This window comes from Maniola hyperantus, chromosome 3 (genome assembly GCF_902806685.2).
Source record: "Maniola hyperantus chromosome 3, iAphHyp1.2, whole genome shotgun sequence".
Classification (NCBI taxonomy): domain Eukaryota; kingdom Metazoa; phylum Arthropoda; class Insecta; order Lepidoptera; family Nymphalidae; genus Maniola; species Maniola hyperantus.
The window spans coordinates 1966692-1980704 of NC_048538.1; the positions used below are offsets into that span (position 1 = coordinate 1966692).

Here is a 14013-nt window from a genome sequence, read left to right on the forward strand (position 1 = left end):
ATTTTTATTGAGAAAAGAAGAAGAAAATAGTGACAGGTCAAGGTTTCACCTGCTACCCACACTATCCCGCGCCGGGTTAGCGTGGGGGCTGTGCGGGGCGTCTCCTCCCCGATAACAGAAAACGCAACAAATTGAAAACCTCCTCCTTCATGTAAGTCGGTTAAAAGTATCCATTTTATTTTATGTTGGACAAGCTTACTTCAATATTCTGGCTTGATAACATTATCTTTCACAATGCATTATACTGGATCTCTAGATTACTTAGAAGTAGGTATGATTTTTATGGTTAAAGTTTTTTAATTTTTGAAAACAATTTGCTAACTTATAAAGGGTGTATACCACTACACCTATCCAACAAACCTCAACATTCAAAGGACCATCAGCCTTCACCGTTCCTTCAATAAGCACTCCGCACGATGCCTCAGCGAGGCACTTGTTCCCACTCACAACCTTCGCTGTCGCATCCACCAGATTGGCAGAGAACACCAGAGCTCGGGCCGGCCCGCCCGCCGCGCCGTCCGCGTGCAACTCTGATGCGGATGCGTGCAGGGACCATGCGTTATTGGTTGTATCCTTTATTATTACTGTAGCATTGAATATGTGGACACCCATGAACTGAAAACCATTGTGTCTTCCAAATTAAATCATTATATTAATTGTATAGTATGGTATGTATACCCATTATTTACATTACAATAGATATACAATACAATTTTTGGTCCGTGATAAATAAATAATCATTTATTTGCAAGAACATTGGTACAACAAAGATGGAAGTATACAATATAAAGAGCCTTTAACATTCGACTAAATTTGTGCAAATATTTTAAGAGATGTGTATGAAACACATTTAAACTGTCAAGGACCAAATCTTGCTATGAGCCAAAAAACTACTGCGTTCAAATGGTCGCAGCATCAGCTACACTGAGAGAAATTTCTAGGCATTTATTCTAATTTTCTCCTTCCAAAGCTTTTCAAAAGGCAGGACTTTTCCTTTTCCGATTTTGGTTAATAATTTGGTAAAGAAAAAGTTCTCTCTTTTGAAAGAAACCTTTTGGTGGAAGAAGAAACTCAGTGTTGTAGTATAATATTTCGTTGGTTGTCTAAAATTAGAATAACTCAAAATAAAGGGTTATAAAAGACCAGTTACATATATAAGGATTGTGCAAGTCTTTTTTTACTATATATACTTAGTAAGTTTATTTAGGTAAGGTAGTTCTTTCTTCTCTAGGGTAAAATCTGGAGTGCATTCAGTCTACAGTACTTTTAAATGCAGTATGAAGTGGTTGTAACTGATTACTTTACCTGTGCAAACATAATAAGACTGGGTGGTAGCTTTTTATTCCTGAAATCCAGTAACTTCTTTTTCCCTAGAGCAGCCAAATCTCTATTCAAACTATTAAAGCTATTAGCTTCATCATCAAGCCCATCTGACTTGGAGTTTGAATTCTGTTTAGATAGCAGAGGCTTTAAAATAGTCTCAACCACAGCACTCCTCTTTTCCTCAGCATTATTGGTCAACTCTAAATTCTTCATCACCACAGATAGTAATTTGTTGATTTCCGAGTTGAAGAAACTGCTTCTGAATGATACTTCTTCAATATGCTAAAAACAATACAAAACATTTTAGATATTAAGTGCATCATAAGATTTATTTACTTCATACATTTAAAAACCCCGCCAAGTGCGGGTCAGACACGCGCACCGAGGGTTCCATACTACAATCGTATTTTTTCGACTTTGTGCACAATAAATCAAAAACTATTTATACATAAAAATAAATAGAAATCTGTTTTAGAATGTACAGGTAAAGCCCTTTCATATATGATACCCCACTTGGTATACTTTGAAAATTAAAAATACTAATTATCATTTGTTCATGAACGCATTAATAATTTTTTTTTTTTTTTTTAATAAAATAGTCATTTATTTAGGCAACTTGAACCCATTTGAACATACATAAAAGTAAATACAAATACAAATGTACAATTGTTAAAAAAATAATAAATGAAAATAATAAAGTTACAAAATATACAATAATAAAATTTAAATTAAATTAAAATTAGAGATTGCCCCCAAATAGGAGGTTCGTACTTTATTTACGGTTATTGTCACGATGTACGGCAAGCCAGTACTTCAGTGTGGGATTCTCAGGGCACTCAGGGCACTTAAAATTTGTTTTTTGTGCTGTAACGAGAAATTCATGGTTTTCGGATTTTTCCCCTTATTTGGGTTATATGACCTATTACCTACCTGCTAATTTCATGCTTCTAGGTCAACAGGAAGTTCTCTATAGGTTTTACTCTATAGGTGATTACTTACTATAGAATAGCCATCTTTTGACAGGCTTACATCTCGTAAAATCAATTTTGGCACAGCTATTCTACCAATCTTCAGTTTTATGTGATATTTCCTTTTGAATAGCCATGAAAGCAACGCTGGTAGCACCCTGAAATATATTTTAAAATTCAACAGACATTTAATTTAAGACTAATTTAATTTTGTGCTAATGAAATAATGGTGCCGACTCTCTTGTCTTTCTCTAAACTAAATTTAGACTATCTGCATCTTTGTCTTTTTAATATTGCTAAATAGAGACAGAACATGAAATTTACATTTAAAGTACACAATTTAGTTTTAAAGTTTTGTATTTTTAAAGCTTTCTAAAGCAAAGTTTGGTGATTATATCTACTTATAAGATTTGTGTTAACATTACTTTCAAAGTGGTTTTTGATAATAGTGGATCATTGTAAAAAAAGTACTTTCGTGTGTATAGTGCACAAAACAAGTAGTCTGATCTGTAGTAGCAACATGGTAGTTTATGCAGAAAATACACTATGGATATAAATACACAAACCTAACCTACTTGTATCTGTAAAAATCTGAGTAATCTACCTTGTGTTAAGATTAGACTTCTTGTTTTTTAATTATTGTAGTTCAGAAAGTTTCAAAACCTTCAGGATTCAGTGTGGTTGTTTGTTTACAAATAATAGACTTTCTAATTATAATCAATTTTGAACAAATAACTTTTAATGCTTATCCCTCTCGGTTTTCTCGTAACATGTCTTAGAGGAAGTATCAAATCAAGTACATAAAATATTATTGGTCGAATTATTTAGATAACTTCACGGTATCATTCACACAGCCTTCATGATTAGTTTAATTAGAAAGTTCATTACAACGAACCGAATCAGGCTCAATGTATTCTGTGATCAGGCTGTTTAAATCCATATTACTTTGGGAATCTTAAAGAAATTCATAAGAATAAGTCCAGAATATAAGTGTAAATTTGTTATCTAGTTGAATTCCCGGCAATTTTGTAAATAAAGTAAAAGAAAACAAACATTTACTTACCACGAAACACACGAATATATGACGATAAAAATAAAACACAATATTAGAAGTATATTCATTTTTATATGCTGCAATCATTCCTTTATTTGATAACTAAATTATCGCTATAAATACAATCATTTTCTTCAAAATATTTCGAATCGAAATTTTAACCTCTCACTTATCAAATTCCATAATTCGTACGACAAATGTCAATGTCAATGTCAATACGTCTTTATTTATGTTTACGGTAACGTTCAGTAATTTGTAATTATGCAGTAAAGGAAGTAAGTGTCAGACTTCTGAAAAATTTCCATAATTCTTTACGAAACAATAACACACACAATAAAACTCAAATGACACCAATTTTAAAATGACTTTGCAACTCTTATACATCATAGTTACAGCTTTCTGAAAACATTTTCAGGATTATATTTTTGTGGTAGGTATGTACCTACATAATACAACCCAAGCAATAGTTATCAACGTGGGTCGTGGATGGAGAAAGGTTCCTAGTTCAGTTATTGTTTTTCTTTGGCTTACAAAAATCAAGTAAGGTCCTAAGGACCTAATAAGGTCTTTCCTAATTTGACCCACTAGGGCATGGAACGCCCTCAGCATCAATTTTACCTTCCATTTTTAATCCATACTTCCATACTAATATTATAAATAAGATAGTGTGTCTGTCCGTCTGCTAGCTTTTCACGGCCCAACAGGTGAAATTTGGTACGGAGTTAGCTCACATCGCAGAGAAGGAGATAGGCTACTTTTTTCCCCCGAAAATTCCACGCGAACGAAGTGGCAGGCATCAGCTAGTATATACTAAAGAAAAAACTATCAAAAGTTTTACAATAACTTTATTATTCATTCACATAACATAATTATTATCTAACAGCTAAAAACATACAACTAGATCAAGGCCATGATGTCTTAGCAGTGTAGCCTTCGTATTTTTTCCTTGTTTTCAGACCAGACACTATGGTAGAGCTCTTCGGGAACACAGACTTTCCATTGAACAGGGTATCTGTATCTGAAACAAATAACAACTTGATTAATCTCGTTTTAATTATGTCTTAAGTCTAAGCTAAGTCAGAGTGCGCTCTATAGATCTCTTAACGCTATTAAAAGAAATAGAGAGGCTAAAATTTAAACCAAGACTTTATTAATTTCATTGCTTGTATTATAGACTAGCTGTGATAGCCTAGTGGTTAGAAGTTAGGATGTCTGCATCCTAATCGAAGGTCAGGGGTTTGATCCCAGGATGCACTTCAAACTTTTCAAACTTTTTACTTTTCAAAAACTTATCAAATCAAATGTGCGTTTTTAAGTGATAAAATATCACTTGCTTTAACAGTGAACGAAAACATGATCTACGTGCCTGAGAGTTCTCCATAACATTCTGAAAGGTGTGTGAAGTCTGCCAATCTGTACTTAGCCAGCGTGGTAGGTTATGGCCAATTCTCACCCGATTCTCTTCTTGATAAGAGACCCGTGCTCTGTAGTGAGCCGGCAATGGCTTGATCATGATGATGATGGTGATGATTATAGACTTACCTGGGTGAAAGCGAACATAATCCTCTTGGACATGTAAATTCTTAGGTAGATCCATTTTCTTCAATGTATCAAATGGAGTCTTTGTGTCAACAGGAGTATTATAAAAGTGTCTTAGGTCATCTGAAAATGAGTATAATACAAAAATTTAAGTGTAAATTGGCCAGCACATGGCCAGCACGGTAGACAATGGCCAAAACCCTTCTTACTCTGAGAGGTGATTTGTAGTGAGCCGGCGATGGGCTGATCATGCTGATGATAATGACCTTTTTGAGGGTGTCGTACCTCAAGAAAAAAGAACTCATATAGGATCACTTTGTTGTTGATCTGTCTGATGTCTGTCTGTCTGTCAAGAGTCAAGATTATTTTTCTCAAGAACGCAGGGAGGTTTTACATTGAAATTAATATGATATTTCATCTCAGGTCCCCATGAAATACAAAACCATTGGTGTTGTAAACAACACAATCAAAAGATATGGTCGTTTATGCAGAATATTTTGACAATCGCAAGCGAATCTAAACCTATAGGGTTGATTGACCTAGATTCATGAAATTTGGCAAAAACAAACAATTATTTTAATGTAGATAACTGGTACCTGGTACATACCATGATTAATTTGATGTTTTTATTTGTTGATATTTTAACCCAATTGAACGGGTTGTGGTCACTACTTAGAATATGTTATTAAACCACAAAATAAGCATAAATCAAACAATTTCTCATAGCTCAAGTAAAGGAAAAAATCTGAAAGCCATGAATTTGTAGATATCACTTATATGTCATTAAAATAAAATTTGCAATTACAAACTTAAGAATTGAATTTTTATATCAGCTTATCGACAAATTCTATTATCTTCTGTACTGCTCCTGTTCAGTAGTCAGACAAAATTGTCACTTACCCACAGTCTCAATGGTATGTAATAAGGAGTTAGGTACACTGTGACCAGTTTCATCAAAACATGCCTTCAGTACAGTATACTTGACTTCAAGAGAATCAAGCTCGCTATCATCTTTGAGTCCATTTTCAGAACATATTTTAACTATTGTCTCATTTATGTCCACTGGCGGATCCCATGCCTTATTTGGACGAAGAAACCTTGAAAAATTTGATATTTTTATCTTAAAAGAGCATACAACTTTATTTTGAACTAGCTCATCGTCACAACTTCATCAATGTGGACTCAAACCTCTAAAAAAATCTAAAATTTCAAACCTACTATTTAACTCCCTTGGGGTTAAATTTCAGAAATCTTTTGTTAGCGGATGTCTATGTCATAACTACACGCCAAATTTCAGCCCTATCCGTCCAGTAGTTTTCGCTGTGCGTTGATAGATCAGTCGGTCAGCTTTTCCTTTTATATGTTTAGATTAGTATTTTTTAACAGAATTGGCAATTAATCGTTGACTTTTCTAATAATACTTAATAAGAATCTTATTTGGTAGGTACCTATATGAATTAATACAATAGATTAAAATATGAAATCAAATATTATTACCCTCTACATGCAAGTGATTCCGCTGCAGCTTGTAACTTCTTATCTGTTTTGGGAAACTTAGCTTGTTTATTTCTTACGGATATAATCTGGAATTGGAATATTATTGTAAAGTAGCGCCTTTCAACAGTAAATAGAAAATCACGTAAGATAACACAAATTATAACCTGAAATTTTTGTAATGTCGTAGTGCGTAGCAAATTCCTTAACATTATTAATAAATAACTAGAACTTCCTCTTGTTAATATGCAGGTGGTATTTAAAAATACTTTTGTTTAAATTAATTCAATTACTTGGAAATAAATTTGACATTCTCTTTTCATAATAAATATTAAATCATAAATAAAGACCGTTTCATTTTAAGCATACAACGCACAATTATAATGTCCAAATTGTTCGTTTTCTATAAGCTGGCTCCGTTAACAAGCCATAATAATTCATTGTTAATTTTATAAATAAAAATAAAAATGTCGAAATGTAATTTGTTTACAATACGAAAAAATATTTGGTAACATTGATGCTTCAAGGTCCTATTTAATGCGTAGAAAGGAACGGTTGAAAATTTCTGGACGAAATTAGTTCTTATAGTTGCCGTTCAGTGCGCTAGCGTCGGCTTGGGTTGTTGTTTCCTATCCGCCATTTTCCAGTCGCCATTGAAAGGTGAAAACTTCACTAAATGTCGGTGATGATTTTAAGATTTTGAGTGGTTTCTTTAAGATTGAATCAGTTTTTAGTGTTGTGAAATGAAAATGAAGTGTCCCGGACTACCATGACGCATCAAAATCACCAAACAAACGGTGCAAGTCTCGAGGATTGCCACACAAACTTCTTCGCCTTGGTAAGTCACTTTTACATTGATGAAAGAACTCGTAGGTACTTTTCTTTCGAAATCATTATGATTATCGTGGTATGTTATTGTGTGCTTTCATTTAACGCAATCGTTTCTTCCATTTTGCTGTAAGTCAACAATAAATCTACGATCCAAACGGTCCAATTATCGTTACTCGATGCTGTTAAACAAAAATCACCTTAATGATAATACAGCAATGGAATCGATCTATTGCGTTAAATGTTTGCTATGGAAGAATCCATGCTTAGTCGACACATGACGCTCGACCGTTAGTCATCCTGGCATCGTACTCGCAGCATTGGAGTCATGTGGTGTTGCTAACCCACAGAATGTCATCGCTTTCAACGAGCGAGGTCGCAAGAAGCCACAGGCTCATAGAGGTCATTTTGAATTCACCTGGCCGTAACGCGGACCGTAATGCGTTCGCGAGACTAGTTTCGCCAGGTCGAGGAAATAACTTTCTTATTACTTGCATTCTTCTACGCTCGGTTCGATACTGCGACATAACGTAAGTTAAGATAGCATTAATGTTTATGCATTAAGAAACGGCCGGGTCATTCATTATCGTCGTGTTGTAGTGTCGCTTTGCGTAACATTCGTAGCTGGCGCGAATTTTATCAGATTGTGTTCGGTGGAGGATTAGCGGCGGGTGTAGCGGAGACGGGGGTGGAGGGTCGGTGTGGGGAGGTGGGGGGTCGCTCGTCCTCGCGAGAGCGGGCCGGCGCCATTTCCACCTGACGGCTGCCGCGTTGCCACATCTCCGCGCGCGCGCGCCTGCCGCGAGCACCCGTCTCCCTCGACGTCGCTCGCCAGTCGCCGGCCGCTCCGCCTATCTCGACTCTCAAGCGATACAAATTACCGATTTCTTGCCCTGCCTGCTTATTGTCTAATTATTTATGCGACGTTCGCGGACACAGCTCCTTTTGTTGTGAGGAATGCTTTCGTTTACATCGCCCGATCGTGGGTCGTCGCCGGTGACGCATCGACCTACTAGGCTGACATTGCGCCGAGTTCAATACACTTTAGATCGCACATAACTTGGATTTTTTTCAACAAAATTGAACAGTCTTTGATTGTTATTTGAAAGCTAATTCCATACCTAAGCAACTGTCAAACAGTTAAAGTCTTCACTATTTCAAAGGATCCAATTTAATATTGTTTTACAATCTGTAAACTAGTTATACTAGTACGTACCTACCTACTACTTAATAGTTATAACGACCTAAAGACCTACTCCTAATAGGTACATTTACACTTCATTTTAAATCCATACTAATATTATAAATGCGAAAGTGTGTCTGTCTGTCTGCTCGCTTTTCACGGCTTGCAAATTTCTAATTTCATCAATTTTGATAAAATTTGATACCTGCATAGCTTGCATCCCAGGGAAAGACAGGCTACTTTTGATCCCGAAAAATCAAAGAGCTTCCACGAAGAACCTATGTAAATCCACGCGGACCCAGTCGCGGGCATCATCTAGTACCTATAGATTATAATTTGTTGACCTTCACTTAGTGAAGTGAGCATGACTAGAGTAGAGCACATGACTTATATCATGTTTTAAAATTAACTTGATTACAGGCTCGCGCAACGAGGGTTCCGTACAACAGTCCTATATTTTCGATATTTTGCACGACAATTCAAAAACTATGATGCATAAAAATAAATAAAAACAGAACCAGCCCAGAGCGAAGAAAGAAAGAAAGAAAATAAATAAAATCTGTTTTAGAATGCACAGGTGCAGACCTTTCATATGATACCACACTTGATATAGGTAGTTAAATCTTACTTTGATAATTGAAAATACGCACTAATTATTAGTTCATGACCACAATTTAATTTTTTTTGTGTGATGTAACCACAAAGTCAGAGTTTTCAGATTTTTCCCCAAATGTCTGCTATAAGACCTACCTACCTGCCAAATTTCATGATTCTAGGTCAACGGGAAGTACCCTGTAGGTTTCTTGACAGACAGACAGACGGACAACAAAGTGATCCTATGAGGGTTCCGTTGTTCCTTTTGAGGTACGGAACCCTAAAAATCAACAGCGATTCCATAGTAATTTTACAATAGAATATCTAGGTACCTTTAGTTACAGATAACCAAACCGTTTCCTAATACAAAGCAATCGGCAATGTAACGTATTTGTGCATAAAATAAACATGCATCCATAACTGCAGTAGGAAACCGTAGTTTTGTAATAGAGATGCATTCCTATAATGGGTATTAATGACCTAGCTTGTCGTCTCTTTCCCTCGGCACGCGCACATTCGTGTGCGAGTGAGATAAAAGACGACGGCTGATTTTCGCGCGTCTTTCGCATAGAAAATCGGAAAACATTTATCTTTTATCGCATAACAATTGTTAAAGTATTGTGGTTAAGAAAAATATCGACTACTTTAGTTTGAATTCAAGCACACATTCCAGATAGCTTATCGACTGCAATAGTTCAAAAAATTAGGCATGCAGTGAGTGTATTGCTGCCTCTATGAAGTGCACGGTATTGTCAATGTAATGTACACAATCGAGATAGGTTATCAAAACAACACTCGAACAGTAGGCCCTACAAAAATTAGGAAGGCGGTGTATATTTGCCTCTATGAAGTGTAAGGTATTGTCTTCATAAATGTACACAATCGAGATAGGTTATCGAAATAAATATAACATAATTTGGTCTGGAACTTTAAGGCATGCAGTGTGTTTTTGCCTGTATGAGGTGCACTGTATTGTCTACGTACACGATCGAGATTAAAGAATCAAATCGGTGACGCGACAGTTCGGTGTGCGCGTGCGCAACGTTGCGCGGGCGGTCTTGTGCCCATTCAACAGTTTATGAATGACCGTGTAATAGTAACTTTCCCAAACTTGAAGCTTGAGGTCTCAACCTACCTGGCATGCTCGTGATGTCTGGCACGTAATAACTTTCTTAGAACATTATTAATTGTAACACCAATAATAGAGCTTATTAACAGCTAATTAACTACTTAATTAATCTTTTTTAAAGCACCCTAATAGTTTATTTTAAGTGCTTAATTATTATATTTTATTAAGTACTACTGTGATAACGTTTTTGGCTCTACGATTATAATGAATTTTCTTATTATACCTACCTAAATTCTTTCATACGATCATTTCATAGACCCCAGGTGGCACCATTTAAATCGGCACCAGGTATCTCTAACTAGTATATAATATAAATCCTGTCCATTTCTTCGACAATAATTATTTTTTATTATTTTAATTCCATTTATTATTACTTTGTAACTACAATTTTTGGTACATGAATAATAAAAATAAATAAATAAATAATAGGGATGATGACTACTAGTCAAATCAGCGACTTTCATAACGCTCGCTTAAGTATGGGAGCTTGTATGAAATACACAGATGGGACGTCATAAGCCTGTGATGAAATTTGGCGTACTTTTTTAGATAAATCGATAATTTAAAATGGTTAGCAAATTAAAACTAGCACCGAATGCGTATTTTTAGAATTTTGGCAGACCCTCTATTACTAAGAAATAATTTATTTTTGATAAAGTCATCATCCCCATTATTAGTTACTGGTCGTTATTAGGTAAAGCAGCCTCTAAACACGGTGGGTCACATACATACTAATATAATAAATGAGAAATTGTGTCTGTTTGTCTGCTAGCTTTTCACGGCCCATCCGCTTAACCGATTTTGACCAAATTTGGTACAGAGATAGCTTGCATCCCGGGGAAGGACATAGGCTACTTTTTATCCTGGAAAATCGAAGAGATCCCACAAGATTTTTAGAAATCGAAACTTGCGCTGATGAAGTCGCATGCATCACCGAGTATATAATAATGTACATTCTACAATCTAACATTTTATCTGTCACCTTGTCATGCCATTTTTAGTGCTTCCGCGTCCCGCCAATATGAGATGCCATACGGATCTCAGTAATATCTTGTGTCACGTTCTAACTTCTGCTTTACCAATATTTCACCAGGACCTTGATTGCGGGAAACCTGCATCAATTTTTATTACATTAATCATCTCAATTGTTGTGATTGGCTGAATTCGTGCAATTCTTGTTGCAACAATGCATTGTAGCCAATAGTAAGCGAGCGTCAACCAATCTGAGGTGATTGCGATCGTGACATAGTAGCTGTCATTCTACGGTAATCGCGCACCAGCCTTACGTTTCGCACAGCAGACGTAAAGAACTCCATGTTATTATCTAACTACTTAAATAGGTACTTTAAATTCCGTATCTATTGTGAAAGTAGGTGTTCCACGTTAATTTTGCCCCACTATTTCTTCCGCAATTAAATCGCAGACGGGCGTATTTGGTTTGTTTAACCCACGGATGAAGCTGTCTGAAATGACGACAAGATTTTGCGATTAAAATGTTTATTGGTCTGCCCTAGATTACGAATTAATAGTTTCGAATTTCAGTAAAACAATATTGCCACGCAAACAAAAATATGTAATGTTCATTACATTGGACGTGACATTTGGCGCCATCTCCACGGACGAGAGCATCGCGGCGATAGTCTTGCCGTGTGACAAAATTCGATACAAACTATCGCCGCGATAATAGTATCGCCCTGTAGAGATATGTAGGTCCATAGAGTTTGTATAGAATGTTTGATGCTTGTGATTCTCTCGTCCGTGGAGATGGCGCTTATTCTAGTAATGATAAGTTATTCTATTCGCAAGACTATTCTAGTAATGATAAATTAATTAGGTACTAGCTGATACCCGCGACTTCGTACGCGTGGATTTAGGTTTTTAAAAATCCCGTGAGAGCAGTTTGGTTTTCCGGGATTAAAAGTAGCCTATGTCACTCTCCAGGTCTTTAACTATACCCATGCAAAAAATCACGTCCACCCGTTGCTCCGTTGCGTCGTGTTTGAAGGACAAACCAACAAACAAACACACTTTCGCATTTATAATATGGGTAATGATTGATCACAATCTATGATCTAATGTTACACACAGTGGCGTGCACAGAGTTTGAAGCCAGGGTAAACATTAGTAAGATAGGCCTTAGATACACCTTATAGAGACCTGCTAAATGGCAGGTCATAAAGAAAAATGAGCACTGGTCATTTCAACTAGGGTAAGCAGTACTTTTATGCCTCTATGAATTGCACGCCACTGGTTACACAAATACAAGATGAAACTCTAGGGATTAAATTTAATTTTTCAACCCATCTTCGGATAATTTCATCCTAAAATTACGCGAACTTCTAGCGGTAGGTTGCGGGCGCCAATATGACGGTTCGAATTCGTTCAGTTATTCATGCCCTGTCTTGTCTATCCGTGCCCATCCTACTCTTTATCTGCCTTAATAATTATTACCACTACACTTATCTACCTTATCTAGATTTCAGAACGTGTACAAAAGACCATTCAAATAGGGCTTTTTTCGCTTTTAAATGTATAAAACATGATTTTCAACCCATTTTTTGAGACAGGATATCGTCAAAAAAATTTGTAACGGTAGTTTGCGGGCGCCAACTTGACTGTACTGTCCGAATTCGTTCTGTTATTCATACCCTGTCGATGCGCGCTCAACCTACTCTTTCTCTCCCTTAATAATTATTATCACTATAAGTCCTGCAAATTGCTAATGCGCGTGGCCGCCATTTTAGTGACGTCAGCACTAGACTAAAATTTCGAGCTGATGGTATATTTTGACGTCAAAATTACGTCATTTCTATGTTAATGAGACATGGTTCCAGCGTAATAGCAATTTGCGGGACTTATACCACCATCTACCTTATCTAGATTTCAGAATGTGTTCAAAGGCCATTCAAAAAGGGCTTATTTCGCTTTTAAATTTATAATACATAATTTTCAACCCATCTTTTAGAGAGGATATCTTCCCTAAAAATTTGTAACGGTAGTTTGCGGGCGCCAACATGACGGTATTGTCCGAATTCGTTCAGTTATTCATGCCCTGTCCATCCGTGCCCAACCTACTCTTTATCTCTGAGCAAGCGAGCGCGGTTTCAATTTTCCCTCTGAATGGAGTCTCACAGCTTCAAGGAATATGGCAGTCGTGCTTTAGATTTTATACTAACATTGGTTTTTAGGGGTCCGACCGTCTGTCTGTCAGCGAGCTGTATCTCGTGAACTGTAAGAGGCAGAGAGTTAAATTTTCACAGAATGTAATTTTAATTTGCATGACAGTCATTTTGTTTTTATTTTATTTGTTGTTATAGCGGCAATATAAATCAAAATGTCAACTCTACCTATTACGGTTCACGAGATACAGCCCGCTGACGGACGGACGGACGGCGGAGGCTTGCTTAGTATTAGGGTCCCTTTGGCACCCTTCGGGTAGGTACGGAACAATCAAGTGGGTATTTCATATTCCTCGCCGCGAAATATTCAGATGGTTTAGGAAAATTATTTCGGCTTATAATATTTCAGCGCGCTTTTACGGCGCCAACGCGGCGGTATTGTGCACTGACCGGCCAGGAATTGTTCACTTATTCATGATAGCCCACCGTCCCCAACTTATCCTTTATGTCCATACAAATCCATGCAAACAAGAGCAGCTCTACAACTTTCTGTACCAGAGTAATCTCGTAATCGGAAATGTCGATTAGGGGATTGTAGTTCCTTTAAGACCATTTTGCTTTACGTCAACTGTGGTTATTATGTAGCATAAGTACCTACTTGAGTTTTTTGCGTTTAATTAAAGACTTACAGGAGTAACAAGAAAAATCTGCATGAAAGACAAAAACCTGAATAACAAGTAATTCAATATCATTATTACTTAACATCATCATCATTATCAACC

The 14013-nt window shown here is 36.4% G+C and overlaps 3 protein-coding genes across 4 annotated transcripts in view; 1 reads left to right on the plus strand and 2 right to left on the minus strand.

Moving 5' to 3' along the window:
* Positions 1 to 3522, minus strand: part of hob (bridge-like lipid transfer protein family member hobbit) — a 41365-nt gene extending 37843 nt beyond the window's left edge. For both annotated transcript variants that reach the window (XR_011238564.1, XM_034984293.2), the window contains exons 1-4: positions 3355 to 3522; positions 2323 to 2449; positions 1306 to 1605; positions 361 to 615 (exon numbers count right to left, since the gene is read on the minus strand). Coding sequence is in view for 1 of the 2 variants with exons in the window: in XM_034984293.2 (XP_034840184.1) it covers positions 361 to 615; positions 1306 to 1605; positions 2323 to 2449; positions 3355 to 3413 (741 nt within the window). In the remaining variant the exon portion in view is untranslated. The remainder of the gene's footprint in view (positions 1 to 360; positions 616 to 1305; positions 1606 to 2322; positions 2450 to 3354) is intronic.
* Positions 3523 to 4173: 651 nt separating this feature from the next.
* mRpL50 (mitochondrial ribosomal protein L50) lies at positions 4174 to 6728 on the minus strand. Its single transcript, XM_034984296.2, has 5 exons — positions 6546 to 6728; positions 6382 to 6467; positions 5785 to 5981; positions 4888 to 5007; positions 4174 to 4363 (listed from the first exon to the last, which is right to left on the minus strand). Exons 1-5 carry the CDS (start codon positions 6588 to 6590, stop codon positions 4248 to 4250), a joined length of 564 nt encoding a protein of 187 aa, XP_034840187.1. The 5' UTR covers positions 6591 to 6728; the 3' UTR covers positions 4174 to 4247.
* A 259-nt stretch (positions 6729 to 6987) lies between these two features.
* skd (mediator complex subunit skuld) overlaps positions 6988 to 14013 on the plus strand; it is a 142396-nt gene continuing 135370 nt past the window's right edge. Inside the window, exon 1 of the mRNA XM_069509737.1 lies at positions 6988 to 7216. Within this exon, the coding sequence (XP_069365838.1) occupies positions 7148 to 7216 (69 nt within the window). The 5' untranslated portion in view covers positions 6988 to 7147. The remainder of the gene's footprint in view (positions 7217 to 14013) is intronic.